The 20,356-nt window shown below is 43.6% G+C and overlaps 1 protein-coding gene and 1 long non-coding RNA gene across 3 annotated transcripts in view; one reads left to right on the forward strand and one right to left on the reverse strand.

Moving 5' to 3' along the window:
• The window catches only part of AQR (aquarius intron-binding spliceosomal factor), a 156,582-nt gene that overhangs the window by 28,897 nt on the left and 107,329 nt on the right, over positions 1 to 20,356 (reverse strand). Inside the window, exons 24-25 of the mRNA XM_068253903.1 lie at positions 16,976 to 17,085; positions 133 to 268 (exon numbers count right to left, since the gene is read on the reverse strand). Of these exons, the coding sequence (XP_068110004.1) occupies positions 133 to 268; positions 16,976 to 17,085 (246 nt within the window). The remainder of the gene's footprint in view (positions 1 to 132; positions 269 to 16,975; positions 17,086 to 20,356) is intronic.
• The window catches only part of LOC137532906 (uncharacterized), a 41,331-nt gene that overhangs the window by 1,051 nt on the left and 19,924 nt on the right, over positions 1 to 20,356 (forward strand). The window lies entirely within an intron of this gene.

The following is a 20,356-nucleotide window of genomic DNA, read 5'->3' on the forward strand; positions in this document are numbered from 1 at the left end:
CAAGGCACAGGACAGACCGTTGTACAGTCCCGTGCCTTGAGAAAGGGGACCTTAGTGCAGATGTTCTTTTGGACTATTGGAATACCAGCATGACTAGATGAGTGAAAACAAATGGAGAAAAAGGTCATTTACCTGGTACAAGAAGAAATGGCCGGCGGTCTCGCAGGTATAGGACACATCTCCAGGGACTCCCAGGCTCTCCTGTAAACGGCCCACTTCTTTCAGTAGCTCCAGACGCCGCGCTAACACATAGTTGACTCGCCCATATCTGACAACATGAATGCATTGTCACTGATATACTTATAATCACAGCACAGAACACAGATCTGCAGCAATACTATAAGTTATTCCAGTTCACTCTTGGTCATATAACGGCACAGCAGGAGACAAGACTGTAGTCACAGCTTTATAATAATGGTAACACCTTATCGGCGGGGTATGGTTAAACATAACTCAGCGTAATATGAATAAATGACAGTGTATAAAGAGTTGCCAGCAAAATCTGGAGAACCTGTGCAGACACAAATTATGCATGTGGCAATTGTAGGGCTCCTTCTGAAAATGCTCATTCCTGAGCTGCTTCATGTTTCACTACAGTCCGCTACTGACTTGAAACAAGCCTGCAGCCACTAAAGTGATGAAAAAAGGGTTAATACTTGTCAGTCAGTGATGTTGGTAAGTACTGAAGTCATTCATGCAGTATTAAAGCCACGCAGCTAGCATTTTTAGATGGACAATTCTGCTTAGCACCATATGTACAGTATTCTAATGCCGGATACACACCATGCGTTTCCGCGTCGAATGCGTCCGTCGATACGCGTCGTTTCGATTATTTCCGAGCATTTCCGAACGCATTTCGATGATTTTTAGGTCGATTGCCATGTAAAGTATGGCAAATCGACCTAACGATCCATCGAAGCTTGAATCGGACATGTCGGAAATAATCAAATCGATGCGTATCAACGGACGCATCGAGCGCGGAAACGCATGGTGTGTATCCAGCATAAGGTTACTTTAGTAAATAATGGTTTTCATGAAGTAGCTTGAGGAATAGAAGCAGTGATTTTATTAGGCTTAGTTCACAGGGACACTTCTGAGGTAGTCAAACGGCCAACCAACAATAACCCTCCATTATCCTGTACCTCACAGGTGGTTGTGTTCAATAGAAATTGTACGGCATTCATCAACTGTGTGGTACAAAAATCTTGCCTGCAGTGTCTGGCAGCTCTTGATTTGGTTCAGTCTTGAACTAGAAGGCTCTCTCAATGCCTGTAACTTTCTGCCAAATCAAGTGCCAGGTATATGGAGAAATGGCATTTCCAGGGAGTGGTTCCGCTTTCTCTCTGGTGGAAAAAGGTACTAGTGATGCTAAGCTACAGCCACTTTTTAACTGTCTGGTAACCTCTGTAAAATCCCTTTACCCCGAAAGGCTTAACTGCGCACTTGTCGGGCAGTTTAGGCCCCCTGCTGCCAGCCACAAGCGCCTTTCGGTAATTACATGCAGCAGAATGGCCGAGTTTGGTAACACTGCATACGTTTTATTGGATCTGCCATCTAACCTACAGATTGAATAATGTATGAAAAACTTAAAAGGAACCCGAGGTAAGAAACACATGGTGTCTGCCATATTTTTTTATTTTAAAAAAAATATCAGTGGCTTAGCAGTCCTGCTCATCTCCTTGGCTGCAAAAGTGTCTAAATTGCATACCTGAAACAAGCATGCAGCTAATCCAGTCAGACTTCAGTCAGAACACCTGATCTGCATGCTTGGGGGGGGGGGGGGGGTTAAATACTATTCCCCCTCGAAAGGAGAAATAGTTTGGAGTCCAGCAATCGCTGGATCTTCGAATTTTCCTGTGTGCGGGGCACGGACTATAGCATTACTGCTATAGCCGCGCCAAGCTTCGGTGCTGCTCACTGCGTGACAGGCGCCAAAAAGCCCTGCTTCATTGTTCAGGGTCTATATTAAAAGTATTAGAGGAAGAGGATCAGCAGGACAGCCAGGCGAATTGATTGTTTAAAAGGAAATAAATATATCAGCCTCCGTGTTTCTCACCTCAGGTTCCCTTTAAAGGGAACCTAAACTGAGAAGGATATGGATTTTTCCTTTTAAAATAATACCAGCTGCCTGACTCTCCTGCTGATCCTGTGTCTCTAATACTTTTAGCCACAGCCCCTGAACAAGCATGCAGATCAGGTGTTCTGACTGCAGTCAGACTGGATTAGCTGCATGCTTGTTTCAGGTGTGTGATTCAGCCACTACTGCAGCTAAAGAGATCAGCAGGACTGCCAGGCAACTGGTGTTGTTTAAAAGGAAACATTCATATCCCTCTCGGTTTAGGTTCCCTTTAAGGCAACAGAGAAGAAATAAAGCATAAACACTCTATACAACAACCATACCTGTAAATCTGCACTAAGGCACTTCTAATGGCAGTGATGATATACAAGGTGCTAAGAAACGGTGAAGTTGATTTATGAAGGTTGGCAACCATTGGCAAACATAGCTGGTCCAGCAAACTTGGGATGGGTTTTTAAAAAGGGTCTGCTATTAGGTGGAACAGATTCACTGGATCATATCAGAACATAGCAGTGAAAGATTTCTTAGTGATTGACCATTTGAATTTAGCTTTAAAAAAAAAAAAAAACAACCTTGGAGAGTCTTAACGAAAAATAAAATTCTGCATATTCATAAACATGACTGCAGTTGCTAATTTTTATTTATTGTATTTATTTATTTATTGTATTTATAAAGCGCCAACATATTACGCAGTGCTGATAATAAACTAACCTTTCAACAACACCACTATGTTCTGCTATGACCCAGATGAGAGTTTGCAATCTTTACCAACTGATTACAGTCAGTTTTGATTTTTTTATCTCGATTTCTGTGCGAAACTGCGATTTAGATTAGATTCACTAGTTCCTTCAAATCCAGCTTTGTTCCCCCTCTGTGCCTGTTTGTTCCCTGTGGCTCTCTGTCACCGTTTCTCTTCGTGCACCCTCTTTGTCTCTCTCTCTCTCTCTGTGTCCCCTTTGTCTCTCTCTCTGTCCCCTTTGTCTCTCTCTGTCCCCTTTGTGCCCCCTTTACCTCTCTCTGTCCCCTTTGTGGCCCTTTGTCTCTCTCTGTCCCCTTTGTGCCCCCTTTGTCTCTCTGTCCCCTTTGTGCCCCCTTTGTCTCTCTGTCCCCTTTGTGCCCCCTTCGTGCCCCCTTTGTCTCTCTCGGTCCCATTTGTGCCCCCTTTGTCTCGCTCTGTCCTCTTTGTGCCCCCTTTGTCTCTCTCGGCCCCATTTGTGCCCCCTTTGTCTCGCTCTGTCCCCTTTGTGCCCCCTTTGTCTTTCTGTCCCCTTTGTGCCCTCTTTGTCTCCCATCTGTGCCCCCTCTGGGTCTCTCTGTGCCCCCTATGTCCCCCCAAGCTGCAGCAGTTCTGGACATAGCTTCCAGCATGGGTCCAGCAATGCCCTCTATCCACTTCGCCTCCTGCAGGCACACTGTATGTAATGTGACATACAGGAACCTTGGCCTACTTCTGCTTCATTGATGATATTTTAATCATCTGGTCCGCAAGTGAGGATGATCTTCTCCAGTTCCACAGGAACTTCAATGCCTTCCATCCTACAATCAAACTGAAACTTACCCACTCTCACACAGAAGAACTCTATAATTTACAGCCAAGCTATAAGGTACAACCGGATTTGTTCTGACAGGATGGACAGAGACAAGCACCTGGATCACCTTAAGAACACTTTCATTAAACAAGGTTACAGTCCTCCCATGGCTGAGGCCCAAATCAGGAAAGCCAGCAACATCCCCAGGACTGAACTCCTGAAATATAAGCAAAACCAGAAAGAGGAACGTGTCCCTTTGGTTGTCACCTACAACCCACACCTGGAAATCTTAAGGAGGATTGCTAAGGAACTTCATCCCGTTTTACACAAAGATCACAGACTGAGAACGATATTCCCTAAACCTCCACTCTTGTCATATCGGCAACCACACAATCTAAAACAGATGATTGTCAGGAGTTCTTTGAATAGGCCTCAACAAAATGGAACATCACCCTGCCGACAAAAAATATGTGGGACCTGCAGACACATTTACTCCACTGACAGGGTAACGATACCAGGTTCACAACAGGAGTACAGAGTACAAGGTAAATTTTCCTGTGGGTCCACCAATCTGGTATATCTGATCATGTGTGCTAAATGCCCCAAAGGTATGTACGTGGGAGAAACTGGTCAAACACTGCGCAAACATATGAATGGACACAGGCACACTATTAATGATACCAAATCTGGACTCCCAGTTGCTAAACACTTTCGGTCCAACGGACACAGCATGGATGATCTTCGTGTCACTGCCCTGAAGGGCGGCTTCAAAACGTCAAATGACCGATTAATAGCAGAAACAAAATTTATATATTGGTTCAAAGCTGTGCAGAAGGGTTTGAATAAGGACAACAACTTTCTATATTGGTATGAGATTGATGATATATGAACTGTCTCAGCCACTCTAGCTGAACTTGTGAACTAAGAATTTACGATACCTCTGGGTCAATCCTAATACCAGGTCTGTGAGCAATGGAGTAAACAAGGATCCTTATCTTACCCCATTTAGATGGTCTGTTTGTATTAAGGCATCTTAATGACGTATTTATGCTTGAAAAAAATATCTGTTTTCCCTTTTGATGTTGCATGTATATAAGCTGTCTGTACCACCAGCTTGCAAACTAACAGGATGTAAACCTGACGAAGGCTGCAAGGCCGAAAGCTTGTTTATTCTTATTCATTTGTAGTTAGCCAATAAATGGTATCATCCTGATTTAAAACTTCTTGCTTTTACTGATGGCTAACACGGTACAATACCCTACTGCTACTACTATACAGGAACCAGGAAGTACGCCATGCACAAGAGCCTGCAGACGACGATAGAGGACGGACAGCGTTGGACATGTGCGGAAGGTATGTCCAACATTGCCGATGCTGTGGGCCGCACGTGACGGGACTTTAGGGGAAGTTTGAAGCCGCTTCTTCAAACTTCCCCCATGAGGGAAATGACATCATCAAGATAATCGTGATTCCAAAAGTGTGATCTTGGTGATCACGATTTCGGTTTAAATTCGATTTATTGTTCAGGCCTATTCCTTACCAATATTGTCCAAATTGACTAACCTGGCGCCCATTCCCACACAGTCTCTCCCTCCTAATGACTAACACTTTCCCACCTCTCCTAGTGCCAAACACCAACTCCTTCCTAAAATCTAACACTAGCCTGCTGCTTCCCCCCCCCCCCCCCCCAACTGCTAGCCATTCAGCTCCTAATAGCCAGTCGTCTAGTATTGTAGCAGACAAGAAACTAATTGCCGACCAGCTACCACCGGGTGCCCAACTAATCGCCTCAGCGCTGTATAGGCGTAATTTAGGGCGGTATCACACCAAAAAGCGAACAATTCGAAAAACACTTGGCTAATGTTCCCACAACAGCGTTGTCATTTTGTTTAAGTCGCAAACGTGATGAGTGTACCGTTTTTGGAGCGATTTAGCTAAGATGAATGAGCAAAAAAGTACATTCATTTGAAAATAGTTTCGGACTAGCGATTGCGATTAGCGGTGTGAACTAGGTCTTACATTGCATTGTATTAGGCGGTTATCGAGCAGGCACCCAAATTTACTGCTTTGGTTCCCCAGTGTTTTGTACTCGTATTAATCCAACCCCTCTGGTTCTAATAAGTAGCATTTTTCCTGTGTGTTCCTAGGCTTTGCATGCAATCACTGCCATTACCTTTTACAGAATGAGCCTGGTAATGTACAACACACCAGAACAAAGCTGAGCACATTTTCTAATGATACAACTTCTGCACTTTGTCACAGAAATCCCTCCTATAAGTAAATGTTCTGTGGTCTCTGTTCACGAGTTCCATTTGAGTTCAGTCCTGCTCACAGCACAAGCAATGGGAATGATCTGGCACAGCAGGGCTTAGTCACTAACAGAGATTCAAAGTCACAGCTGAACAGAAGACAAAAGGGAAATACCCAGCTGTCCTGTGTTTGTCTATGGACAGTGACCCACTTTCTGTTGTTTCCATTTACCTTGGGTGTGAACAACACACGGCAAACAAGATATGTGAACACTGAAAGCTCAGACATGGCTGCAATATTCTACTTCTTGATGTATTCTTATATGAGCATCTCATCTACAGAGGGGCATCACATTGGTGATGTTACTAGTTAAAGTCTTGTAGCATTCTGACTCCAATCGTCAGCACTAGCAAGAGCCGTGGCAAGGCTCAGTCCACCTAATGCAGATAATGTCACCAAGGAATGTCCTGCGACACAGATCTGACCTTGTCACTGATGGCTTTATTTGGTCACAAAGTTCTTACTGGCTTCAGCTTGTCATGCAGCAATTAGACTTTAGGTGGTCTGAAACTGAGAATTCCAAACCCCTGAAACACAGCAGGGCTCTGCTTGAAGAAAAGCTACGATAAGAGGATTGTGGAGGCAACTACTGATGACCTTCTACAAAAAAAAATGTGATGTTTTAATCACAATACTTTCTAAATCTTGAAACAAGTGAGCACAGCTGGTCTCCTGCCACTTCCTGATCTGCACACTGGTTGCTGGAGAAATACTCGATAAGCCGAAGGATCAGCATTACAGCCATGCAAGTAACATTTTCAGAAGGAGGCTGTAACTCAGCTGGTTTGGATTTATGGCTGTGTTCCGGTCTATGTTTTATAGGCCCTGTTCACACTTACAATTTGTAAAACACTAGCGTTTAGCAATTTTTACCACGTTAATCACATATTTTTCACTGTACTTTTTCGCAATTTTTAAGTGATCGCGATTCGCGTTTCTTTAACATTAGAAACCTGATCGCTCAAAAAGTGCTGCAAATAACGCGCTTGCATTTGCTGATCATTGTGAAGCACCAGCAAACGTGGCAGTGAAATCACTGCCATATACTTTTAATTGCACTAGTGCTTTAAAAAGCGCTCGCCTGCAATTCGGCGATTAGCTGTAAACACCCACTTATCACCCTAGTGTGAATATGTCCTTACTGAATCGCCCCAATCACTAAACACTCATGAATACCTTCCTCTGTCAATCACTAAACCCTCATTAATACCCTCCTCTGTCAATCAAAAAACACTCATGAATACCCTCCTCAGTCAATCACTAAACCCTCATTAATACCCTCCTCTGTCAATCAAAAAACCCTCATTAATACACTCTCTCTGTCAATCACTAAACCCTCATTAATACCCTCCTCTGTCAATCAAAAAACACTCATGAATACCCTCCCTCTGTCAATCACTAAACCCTCATTAATACCCTCCTCTGTCAATCAAAAAACCCTCATTAATACACTCTCTCTGTCAATCACTAAACCCTCATTAATACCCTCCTCTGTCAATCAAAAAACACTCATTAATACCCTCTCTCTGTCAATCACTAAACCCTCATTAATACCCTCCTCTGTCAATCAAAAAACACTCCTTAATACCCTCCCTCTGTCAATCACTAAACTCTCTTTAATACCCTTTAAGTGGGTTAAAATGCCATATTAGCGTAGTAATTCAGGTTGGAGTGAGTTCCGAGATGTCTCCCAGTGCATCACTGCTGAAATATGCAAATTATCCCATTGTCCCTGTAAGCTAGCCACACCTTCAGAACCGCTGGAATGCAGTGATGTGTCAGATGGTTAATATTACAGAGCCAAACTAATCCAACATGCATGCAGACTGTTTCGGATTGGTTTGATTGGGGTGTGTGTGTGTGTGTGTGTGTGTGTGTGTGTGTGCGTGTGCGTGCGTGCACGTGTGTGTAGCTTGAAAAAAGAAAACACAACATTTCCCACAATCCCAGTGTCACTGCACAGTTCCTGCAGTTAGGCCAAGGCACCAAAACCACATATAGGAATCTATTTTAGAAAAAAAGGGGGTGTACATATATTTTTGGGGCACCAAGTTTTAGAATTTTTCTATTTTGGGATATTAAAACCCCTTTTGATGCTAAATCTGCTTCCTTACACCCATCTAGCTCTTCTACTAATACTATATCTCCTTGGTGATGTCTAACATTACCTACCAACCTAACGTGAACCTTCCTGATGCCCGCACCAAATCCTCTCACTTGCCCACAACATCACCATCACTGCAAGCGAAAATAAACTTATGATATACTGAATTGTATGTGTAGTGTACCTAGGAAACAGAACATCAGTAGCAAAGAAAAGTCTCATATTGTTTTCCAGTACAGGTAAAGTTAAAAAAAAAACGTCAGTTATCTATGCAAAAGAGCTTCTCTGAGCTATACAGTACTGCTTTCTGAAGCACTTTAACTTCAAAGAAACAGTGAGAGACTGCACGAGATAAGTTTTTACTGAAGGAAAAGGTCATTATTTCTGCTTTGTTTTATAATTCGAAAGACGGTGTGCTTTTAAAACTGCAACAGAATAATACAATGATATTTAGGGGAAAAAAAAAAGCTTTATAACTGAAAATAAAAATATAACGTTGTTACTAATGTTCTATTCCTTATCCGTACTACACATCAGGGCTGTGGAGTCGGTACAAAAATCCACCGACTCCGACTCCTCAGGTTAGGATTCCACCGACTCCGACTCCTCCAATTTGCATATTACACTCTTGTTGATTGAAAGTATGTAACATGAAATTCATATCTTAACTGCCAACGCTTAGGAATTTTTAAGGACAACTGAAGTGAAAAGGATATGGAGGCTGCCATATTTATTCTCTTTAGTCCTAGACTAAAACTAGTCCTTGGTAAGAGTATCTGTAAAAGGTACAGACAGGAACAAAGAACATCTATCAGGCCCTAGGCAATGTAACTGTGGGTACATGTAAGAGTGATGTGCAGGTTCTCTGCAGGAAAATGAGGGGATTCTTACTCTATTACACATTCTTCATGCACGATCTGAACATGGATCAGGCCCTAGGCAATGTAACTGTGGGTACATGTAAGAGTGATGTGCAGGTACTCTGCAGGGGAATGAGGAGATTCTTCCTCTATTACACATTCTTCATGTACAATCTGAACCAGGTTTATAGGTGATAGACAACACCTCTGTGTTTAATATGCACAACATTCTCAGTGGATTTCCTGCAGCTCTGTGGGGAGTGCATATGTAGAGTATAGTACTACTGTGTAATTTAAAATGAAAACCCGAGACAGATGAAATTAAAGTTTTATACATACCTGGGGCTTCCTCCAGCCCCCTTCAGGTTAATCAATCCCTTGCTGTCCTCCTCCGCAACCTGGATCTTCTGCTATGGGTCCAGGTACTTGAGCCAGTCAGGCGTAGTGCGCATGCACACACTCCGCCGCCGGGAGCGTACTACACCTGCGCAGCCCTATTGCGCAGGTGCAGAACGCTCCTGGCTGTGGAAGTGGCATACGGCCGGACTGAGCTGACTGGCTGAATTACCAGGACTCATAGCAGAAGATCCAGGTGGTGGAGGTGGACAACGAGGGCCTGATTAGCCTGAAGGGGGCTGGAAGAAGCCCCAGGTATGTATAAAAAAAACTTTTCTTTTCATCCTTCTCAGGTACCATTTAATTTGTAGTCACCAAACCAAATTTTAACAACATATCAAATTATTTGATTTCATGAGCAAAGAGAGTGCATACATTTGCATAAATCAGCATCAACGCAGAATTATTTCCATCTCACTTACCATCTCTATTAGTGACACGGCTACACATCAGGCTTTATTCTTACAGCACAGATGTTATTTAGTATATTTAAGAGATTCCTGTGTACACATCATATATACAGTCACAATCAGATATGCATATCTGACTTTAAAAATACGGGGACTGCTTAATTGAAGCAGCACAAGTAACTATTTTTTGATTGGTTGATTTCATTTTTGTGGACTAAGCACAGTTATTACTGTATATATAAATTATTTATAACTTATCTGAGGAATAGAACATTTTATCATATTTTCTATTTTAATTACAGTTACAAATTCAATAGGAGTCGGTGCATTTTTCCCCGACTCCAGGCACCCTAAATTGCTCCGACCCCACAGCGCTGCTACACATACAAATTATTATGTCACAAGTTTTTTTTCTGCTTCAGGTTTGCGTTAACCACACCCTGCTAATTCAATCCCTATCCCCCAAAATGTTCTAACAGCTAATATTGCTTTGCCTATACCCCATTCCTAAACTCTTTCCTAATCTTGGCATCTAACCCCAACAGATACTTCTCTTTCATCATCTGCTTTGGCATCATGACTTTTACTGCTGCAAAAACACAAGTGCCTGCTGACAACTTAAAGAGACACTGAAGCGAAAAAAAAATTATGATATTATGATTTGTATGTGTAGTACAGCTAAGAAATAAAACATTAAGATCAGATACATCAGTCTAACTGTTTCCAGTACAGGAAGAGTTAAGAAACTCCAGTTGGTATCTCTATGCAAAAAAGCAATTAAGCTCTGCAACTTTCAAAGTCCTGGAGAGAGCTGTTATCTGACTTTTATTATCTCAAGTGTTATTGAACTATTTACTTTTTCTCTTCCAGAGGAGAGGTCATCATTTTGAATTCTGAGTGTTGTGTAATCTGCACATATTATAGAATGATGCAATGTTAGAAAAAAACACTATATACTTGAAAATAATATGAGAATATTTTCTTTGCTGCTAAACTTCTAGTAATTATTCATAGTACACAACCAATTCATTATATCATTTTTTTTTTTCGCTTCAGTGTCTCTTTAAGTCATCAGATGCCCACACAGCACTTACTAATACATTTGGATGTAGGGCCTTGATTTGGGTGGCTAGCACCCAGACTTACTGCAAGGAGGCAGCAAAATTATTATTATTATTATGTTTTATTTATATAGCGCCAGCATCTTCCGTAGCGCTGTACATAATACAAACAAATAATGGGGAACAAATATACATAAGAAATACAAGACACTGTACAGTCATGACATTGAATAGAATAAATATAGATACATACATAGTTGATATGTAGTTGGTACATGTACATATGTTAAAATAACAGCAGTATGAGAAAACACTAGGAGGTCCCTGCCCTTGCGGGCTTACAATCTAGAGGGTAGTGGGGAGGAAACAAAAGGGAAGGAAACACAAGGATTAGTGGGTGAGCCAGTGTGCCTTCAGTGCTGCCTATAGCAAATTATAGGCTTGTCTGAACAAGTGTGTTTTCAGAGTACGTTTGAAGGTTTCCAGACTCGTGGCATGACGAAACGGCTGAGGGAGGGAGTTCCAAAGGAGAGGGACAGCCCGTGAGAAGTCTTGGATGCGAGAGTGAGAGGAGGTGACTAGGCTGGAGGACAAAAGGGTCTCCTGTGAGGAACGGAGGGTCCGGGCGGGGAGGTATCTGGAGATTAAAGAGGAAATGTATGGAGGCGATAGCTTGTGTAGAGCTTTGTATGCAAGTGTGAGAAGTTTAAACTGGATCCTTTGGGCAACTGGTAGCCAATGGAGGGATTGGCAGAGAGGGGATGCCTCAGAGGATCTAGAAGAGAGGTGGATGAGACGGGCCGCAGAGTTTAGTAGGGATTGGAGAGGTGCCAGTCTGCTTTTTGGTAGACCACAGAGTAGGGTGTTGCAGTAGTCAAGACGGGAGATAATTAGGGCATGCACAAGCATTTTAGTTGCTTCTTGTGAAAGGAAGGGACGGATTCTGGAAATGTTTTTGAGATGGAAGTAGCAGGAGGTAGTTAAAGTGTTAATATGTGGTTTAAAGGAGAGCTCAGAGTCCAGAGTTACCCCTAGGCAACGAGCTTTGGGGGTTGATGCTATTGGAGTGTTATCTACATTGATTGTGACAGTGGGAGGTGGAACAGAGAGCGAAGGTGGAAATATCACAATCTCCGTTTTGCTCATATTGAGTTTAAGGAAGCGGGATGACATAAATGTAGATACAGCAGATAGACATTCGGGGACTTTTGATAGTAGTGTGGAGAGGTCTGGGGCAGAACAATAAATGTGGGTGTCATCAGCATAGAGGTGATATTGAAACCCAAAAGAGCTTATTATCTGTCCCAAGCCATGGGTGTAAATGGAAAAGAGGAGGGGTCCAAGGACTGACACTTGTGGTACTCCCACAGACAGTGGGCGTTGAGAGGAGTTGGTATTGGCATAGGAGACCATGAAAGAACGTCCAGACAGGTAAGAGTTGAGCCAGGAGTGTGCTAGGCCCTTGATTCCCAGTGTTAAGAGGGTCTGGAGAAGTAGGGTATGATCAACAGTGTCGAAGGCAGAGGACAGATCTAGGAGTATTAGTACCGAAAATCTGCCTTTGGCTTTAGCAGCTAGGAGGTCATTGGCAACCTTAGTGAGAACGGTTTCCGTAGAGTGTTGAGGGCGGAAGCCAGACTGGAAGGGGTCCAACAGGGAATTAGCAGAGAGAAAGTTAGACAACTGTGAGTAAATGTTTCCAGAAGTTTGGAGGCAAAGGGAAGGAGAGAGACTGGGCAGTAATTAGAAAGGGCAGTAGAGTCTAAAGAGGGTTTTTTGATTAGTGGTGTTATGATAGCTTGTTTGAATGAAGAAGGAAAAATGCCAGTAGAGATGGAAAGGTTAAACAGTGTTGTTAAAGCAGGAATGAGGGGGGAGGAGAGCTGGGGGATAAGATGATAGGGAAAAGGATCTGAGGCGCATGTAGTAAGATTAGCTTTAGAGATTAGTGAAGAAAGACGCTGTTCAGTTAAGGCTGAGAAGATTGTTAGCGGGCAGGAGGTTTGAGTGGGTGAGTGGGTATGTGGAGAAGGATAGTTGATAGTAGGGGAGCTGCCGGGCAGAGAGGAAAAAGGAAGAGGTGATTGGACCGGTGAAGAGGGTTGCTTTTGAAAGCTGTTCTGTAGTGTTTCAATTTTGCTCACAAAATATGCTGCAAAGTCTTCTGCAGACAAGCTTGTGGTTGTAGGGGGAGGCGGGGGGTGGAGAAGAGAGCTGAAGGTGTTGAAAAGTTGTTTAGGGTTATGGGATTGTGAAGAAATGAGTGTAGAGAAGTATGACTGCTTTGCAAGTGAGAGAGCGTCCCTGAGCTGCAGCAGCGTGTTTTTATAGTGGACGAAGTCATCTGCATTGGAGCTTTTCCTCCACTGCCGTTCTGCTGCCCTGGACTGTCTTTTCAGTTGTTTGATGGGTTCAGTCAGCCAGGGCAGTCTGTTGATGCGGCGGTGGCGGAAGTTGGTGAGAGGGGCGGCTGTGTTCATGACAGCGGTGACTGTGGTGGAGTAGTAGATGGATGCTGACTCGGGGTCAGTGTAGGATGACAGGGAGCCCAGGGGTTTTAGAGAGTCAGCTAGGGAGCAGAGGTTGAGGTTGCAATAATTCCTGCATAGGCGTGATGGCTGCACTATGGTAGCTGGAGGAGGCAGGGTGGGGCTGATTGTAAAAGTTATGAGATTGTGATCTGAAAGGGGGAATAAGGAGTTATTAAATGTGGAAACTGGGCAGAGCCGGGTAAAAACTAGGTCCAAAGTGTGGCCATCTTTGTGGGTGGAGGTTGAGGACCACTGGGAGAGGTCATAGGATGAGGTGAGTGAGAGGAATTTTGTGGTAGTGTAACAGTTAGTGTCTATGGGGATGTTAAAGTCCCCAATGATGATGGAATGATGATGATGTCAGTGGATAGAAAGTGGAGAAGCCATGTTGAAAAGTGGTCAATGAAGGTGGAGCCTGGTCCAGGAGGCCGGTAGATGACAGCAACCTGGAAGTGGTGAGGGGAGTAGATGCGGACAGCATGAGCCTCAAAAGAAGAGAAAGCCAGAGAAGGTGCAGGTGCAAGCGGTGTAAAGGAGCAGTGTTCGGAAAGAAGAATTCCCACCCCACCCCCATGTTTGTCACCCGATCTAGGTGTGTGGCTAAACTTGAGGCCACCGTATGAAAGGGCAGCTGGAGACACAGTATCAGATGGGGTTAGCCATGTCTCAGTGAGCCCCAGGAAGGTGTAAGCATTAGTGATGAACAGATCATGGACATGGGCTAGTTTATTGACTACAGAGCGTGCATTCCAGAGGGCCCCAAATATGGGAGGGGGAGAGCTGGGAAGGCAAGGAATGGTTACATCGGTTAATGTGCGTGGAGGAGAGAGGATGGTCAGTGCAGGATGTGGTATTTACCAGAGTGCAGTGTGGTCTAGGAGAGGGTCCTGGATTGGGTGATATGTCCCCAGCAGCAAGTAGAAGTAGTAGGCAGAGATGAGAGAGGTGAGGATGTGATTTGTATGTGACAGAGGGCTGTTTAAGAGATATGGAGGAAGGTATGTGTGATTTGAGAAATAAGAATAGTTCATGAGTAGAGAGAAGAGAGGATGGTAGGAGAGAGGGAGCAATGTAGATGTCTTTGCTGGCAGCGGGAGGGGTGAGTGATGTAGGTATTTTAAGTAGTGGGGCTGACAGGATAATGGCTGTAAAAAGGATATTAAGCATTTTGCAAGTTGGTGTGTGTATAATTAGGGAAAATAAGTGTCAGAGTTAAATAGTGCAGGGTAGTTTGTGTGATTTTCTCAGGTGTATGTGGATGGTTGAAATGAGGGTAGTTCAGGGTTTGATAAACATGAGCTGATGGTGGGGGTCAGGGAAACCAAAGAGAAAATATCATACCAGTGTTAGATCAGCAGATGAGCAGCCATGAAGAGTTTTGTGTTTGTTCTCATCTTGTTTAATTCTGGGCTAATTCTGAGTGTCTTATACACCCTTAAAGATATGCCCTTTAAGTATATGCCCTGCTGACCAAAACTGTCTTGCTGACCTTAGAGTTCTACTAATATAGGCCCTAACTGAGTTTGTAGTTAATAGGCAGACTGCTTTCAGGTGAGAGTTGGCTGGCCAATTTGTCTCACGGGGGCAGGGCTAGTCAAACATATGCAAAGGCTCTATTGAATAGCTAACAAGTAGCAGGAAGTGGCCTAAGTTAATTATGCATACCATTTGAGAAAGAGAGATTAGCAATGCAGGTTTCAGAGGCTTTCAATCAATCAGTCAGGAAATATTGCAAAATAATCTGCTTTCTTTCCAGAACATGCAAACATTTATCAAACCTGTGACGTTCCAATGGCTATGCTTGTTGCAGATTAATGACACAGGTAGTGAAGCAATAAACGGTTATGACAGTTATGGAACTTCCAATTTCAGACAGAACTTTTATGAAACACTTGCTTTCAAACAAAATGAACCTGTATACAGGACAGCATTATGCATGTTACCACCTTCTAAATCAGTGTTCCCCAACCTTGTCCTCAGGGAACACCAACAGTGCATGCTTTGTGGAAATCCACAGAGGTAGTTACCGTATTTTCCGGCGTATAAGACGACTGGGCATATAAGACGACCCCCCAACTTTTCCAGTTAAAATATGGAGTTTGGGATATACTCGCCGTATAAGACTACCCCTCTTCCAACACACACCAAATTAAAATAAAAATTAAAAAAAATCATGTACTGGTGCTGTGTATGAACAGATACTGGTTCTGTACTGTATGTGTTACCCAGTATATAACAGTATATAGTCACTTGACTTGTTGCATTGGTCAAATCTTCTTAAAGTGGATCCGACTGGTCAGCTCTCCTTGTCTACCTGTTTATCAGAGCGGTATGGAAAAATAGATTGCGCTCCCTCAGCAGGGAGATCTGAGAGGCGGTAACAGGATAGGGTGTATCACCCGGCATCAATAACACCCGGCGTATAAGACGACCCCCAACTTTCCAGAAGATTTTCGAGGGTTAAAAAGTAGTCTTATACGCAGGAAAATACAGTAATCAGCTCTGCTGAGACACTAATTACCCCACCTGTGCAGGTTTGTGGTTTTCTGAAAAACATGTACCGTTGGTGGGACTGGAGGACAGGGTCGGGGAACTCTGTTCTAAATGGTCCAAGTTTGGATTTAGTATGATTTTTACTTGCATTAAATTTGCTCTTTTTTATAGGTATACATATGTCATATGTATAAAGGTCCCATGCATTCACAGGGGTGGTCACCTTCTTATCGATTCTCTTGTTATTCAATATAAAGTTTTGTTCATTACTTACTGGGGATTTAAACTTCAGAACTCAAATCTCTGCTGTGGTGAAATCATCCTATTTTCACCTGAAGAACATTGCAAAAATCAAGCACCTCATACCCCCAGAAGATCTGCCAACCTTAGTCCACGCCTTCATCACATCCCGACTGGACTACTGCAATGCTCTCTACACTGGCCTTCCAAAAAAGGTCTTGTACCGCCTACAGCTGATACAGAATACTGCTGCTAGACTGCTAACCAACCAACCCCGTCACTGCCACATAACGCCAGTCCTGCATTCCCTTCACTGGCTACCTATAGAATGGAGGGTCCTATTCAAGATCGGCCTACTGATATTTAAATCCCTGAATAATCTAGGCCCTGGATACATGAAAGATATGTTACAGCTGCGTAGCAATCCCCGCATTCTCAGATCCACAGGTTCTAATAATCTAGTCATACCCAGAGTTCACTTGGAAACTTTTGGTCCCAGAGCCTTCTGTCATGCTGCCCCTACGTTTTGGAACTCCTTACCTCAACAGATCAGGACAGCCCCATCCCTGGACGTGTTTAAATCCAGACTGAAAACCCACCTGTTCAGACTGGCATTTGCAGAAATATAACTTTTGTTGTGTGAATACTTCATCCTACTAATTACTGAATCTGAGAGAGCCTAAGCGCTTTGAGTCCTATGGGAGAAAAACGCTATAGAAATGTTATTGTATTATTGTATTGTATTTTATCAAACTATCTTCGTTTTAAAGTTTGTCTCAACAGGCAGTCAAAAGCCAATAACACCACCACATATTAAACAAGGTGCCTACATTCAAACTTAACACAGTTTTGAAGACAATCACTTGCAGAGCAGCATCTGTGGCTACATGACATCTGCTTGAATGAACCATTAACTGGGTCTTGGTAGTGAGAGAGTAAAGAGCGGACGCTACTTGGAGCTCACCTGCTAAAATCCTTCTCGGTTTCCAGCTCCTCCTCTCCATGCCCCAGACGCAGGAGGTGCCTCTCATCAATATCCAGAGCCATAATCTTCTCAAACAGCTGGTTGAGAGCCTGTAGATTGATAGGGACAGAAGGAAGGAGGTATTTAGAACTGACTGTTGATGTTCTAGGAAAAAGGGGAGTAGGCAACAACAGGCTGAAACAGCAGATGGACTGGCTTTCAATGCATCACACAGGAACACAGTATTTTACAGCAAATAAAGCAAACCTGAAGCAAAAATAAACTTCACGAGAATGAATTGTATGTGTAGTACAGTTAAGAAATAGAACTTTAGTAGAAAAGAAAAGTTTCAAATGGTTTTCCAGTACTGAAAGAGGGATGTGTAACTATTTGACCCAACATGGGTTGAATACAGTCCTGTTTTCTGAAGCATTTAAACAGCCAAGAAACAGTGAGAGACAGCTCTGCTGCTCTGAGTGTTGCAGTTTGTAAACGGCAAATGACATAATTATGCAATGTTTTAAAAAGAGGGGTAGGGGGAATTATACATGCCTGGTGCTTCCTCCAGTCTCCCTCCAGGCTTATCGCTCCCTCTTCATCCTCCTCTGCCTCCTGGATCTTGTGCAATTGGCCCCAAAAAGTCCTCCAGTTGGCGCAGGCACAGTCCAGGCGTGCACACTCCAGCATCGCGATCCTGTGGCCGGGAGCGTTCTGCGGCGGTGCGGAACACGGTGGGTGTGTGCACATGGCCGGGCTGCGCCTGCACAGTATGCCCCGGACCAGAGGACTTTTAAGGCCAATTGCAGAGGATCCAGGAGGCGGCAAGGGAGCGATAAGCCTGCAGGGGGCTGCAGGAAGCCCCAGGTATGTATAATTCCCCCCTTCCCCTTTCATCTCAGGTTTACTTTAAGGAATGTACGGTATACTTGTGCATAAGTTGCCCACGTATAGGCTGACCCCCCCCCCCCCCCCAACTTTTGCCCTAAAAAAATGAATGTGTGACCCGCTTATAAGCCGAACCTCCAACCCAACGACTCCCCCGTGTAGGTGATGCAGAGTGTGCACTAGCTTCCCCCCCATTTATCTGATTTAGAACGCGCATTGGAAGCATGCTTGTATCTATAGTCACCGGCCTTTGTTCTTGACAGCTATCTTCCCAGCTCTATATTTTTTGCTAGAAGTCTAGGGTTGCACTGTGTTCTCCAGGCAGCCATCTTCCCATCTCTCTTGCATCTCTGTACTTGCTGCTAGAGGTCAGTTCCAAGGGAGATGGGAAGATGGCTGCCCAGAACAAGACGACAGTAAAGCCCAGGACCTCTAGTGGCAAGTACAGAGCTGCTCAGGAAACAGGAAGATGGCTGCCAGAAAGGAGGAGAGGTAACTATAGACACCGGCACTCTTCCAATGTGTGCACCATATATGGGGTCCCACACATCAGACTTAAATATAAGCCGACCCACCAGTCAATCCCCATCAACCTCCTGAGCATTTCTTTGATCCCAAAAATTTGGCTTCTGTGCAATTATATATGGCGGTGTGTAAATGAAGGCACATGTTCTACAGGTAGAGAGGGGAGGCGGGTTTTCTGACTTCCTATTTAGTGCCTGAAAACCATAGATGGTTGTTAGAGACAATAGCATAGGCAAGGTCTGTAACACTTTTCAAACAGCAATGCAGGATTTAAAGGGCAATTGAAGCAAGAGTGATATGGAGGCTGCCATATTTATTTCCTTTTAAACAATACCAGTTGCCTGGCTATCCTGCTGATCCTCTACCTCTAATACTTTTAGCCATAAACCCTGAACAAGCATGCAGCAGATCAGGTGTTTCTGACATTGTTAGATCTGAAAAATTAGCATCATGCTTGTTTCTGGCATTATTCAGACACTACTGCATCCTAATAGACCAGCGGGACTGCCAGGCAACTGGTATTGTATAAAAGGAAATAAATGTGGCAGTCTCCAGATATTTCTCACTTCAGTTGTCCTTTAAGAAAAATAATCATGTAATTATTTCATCCGTGTCATGTTGAAAGCGGTGTAGTCTCATTTCTGTGATTAGGGATACCCTTTCAATCAGTTCATTCCTGCAGTATGTATACATTGATGTACCTTTTTACAAAGGAAGATGCAGTGAAAAGAATATTCTGCAATTAGCATTTTTTTTTCCTACAGCAGCACAAGAGGTTAAAGAAAGTAAATGAGACTTCTGCATTCTGCAAGCTTACTATCAGGTTAAGTCAGCATACTATATATCCTGTACAAACCATATGCATGCACTTTAAGGCTTAAGATGCTGCACAGAATGAAGTGTGCATATGTACAGCCATATAATGAGGCAGGAAAAAAAAACCTGCTAGTTTCTTCAATGTGTTGCTGTAAACCATAATGCACGTCACATAGGCTGAATGCGCACAAAGTCATAAGTGCATTCGTGAGTTTGCCAGTTCCATTTGCACACATATAAGTAAGGGTCCCCCCCCCCCTCCCCCCAGCAGCTGTCACTCATTGTCATTTCAGAGGCAGATGGGTGGAGGTAGGCAGTGCATGGCTGTGTCTTGCTCTGTTTATACAATGTGTTGGAAGGCAGCCTCCAGTGCTGTCAGCATCTAAAGCAGCAGACTGTGCCACTCACTGCAATCCTCTGACCAGTCTGTGGCTCCTCCCATGCACAGAAAGCATACAGGCTCAAAGTTTTGACATGCACAATATAACATTACATCAATTATAAACAGGGTTTTTTTTTTTTTGGGGGGGGGGGGGGGATTGCAAGACAAAACAGAAAACTGCATGCTTCCTAGGTTTATAAACCCATAGCAACTGCCTTCTCACACCCAGTCAGCATGAATCAGGTTTAAAGCCTGAACTTCCTCTCTGCTCTGGATGATAAGCAACAGCATAATAACCTCTAAAGAAAAACATTTATTTGCTACAGCTTAAAGAACTCCTGCAATATATCTGGTGTGTCTACTTCCTGTTTTCGTGGAAGTAGACAAAGGGTTAACATCTTTTTTTTTTTTTTTTTTTTTTTTTTTACATATTAGCTGTTTCTGCCAAGGCCTGCCAAATTCAAGTGCTGAAACAGCTGAGAGATCACATTACACTTGTGATTACTTGAAGATGAGGGGGAATTAAACAGGCTCTTCTCTCTAGACATGCGGGGTGCATTTCTCGGTGTTTACCTTGTGTCCTGTACAAGAGTTCGGGTCCAATTTAATCACACAGTTCATGGGGAAAGTGTGTGTGTGAGTGTGTGCATTTCTCTGCCATGGCTCCTGGAGGACGGGAAGCTTGTCATGGCCTCAGACTGACTGAGGAAGTGGTAGGGAGGGAACAGGCAGCAGAAGATTCCTGAGCAGGAAATCTGGAACTTTTGCAAAAC

This window comes from Hyperolius riggenbachi, chromosome 9, assembly GCF_040937935.1.
Source record: "Hyperolius riggenbachi isolate aHypRig1 chromosome 9, aHypRig1.pri, whole genome shotgun sequence".
Lineage (NCBI taxonomy): Eukaryota > Metazoa > Chordata > Amphibia > Anura > Hyperoliidae > Hyperolius > Hyperolius riggenbachi.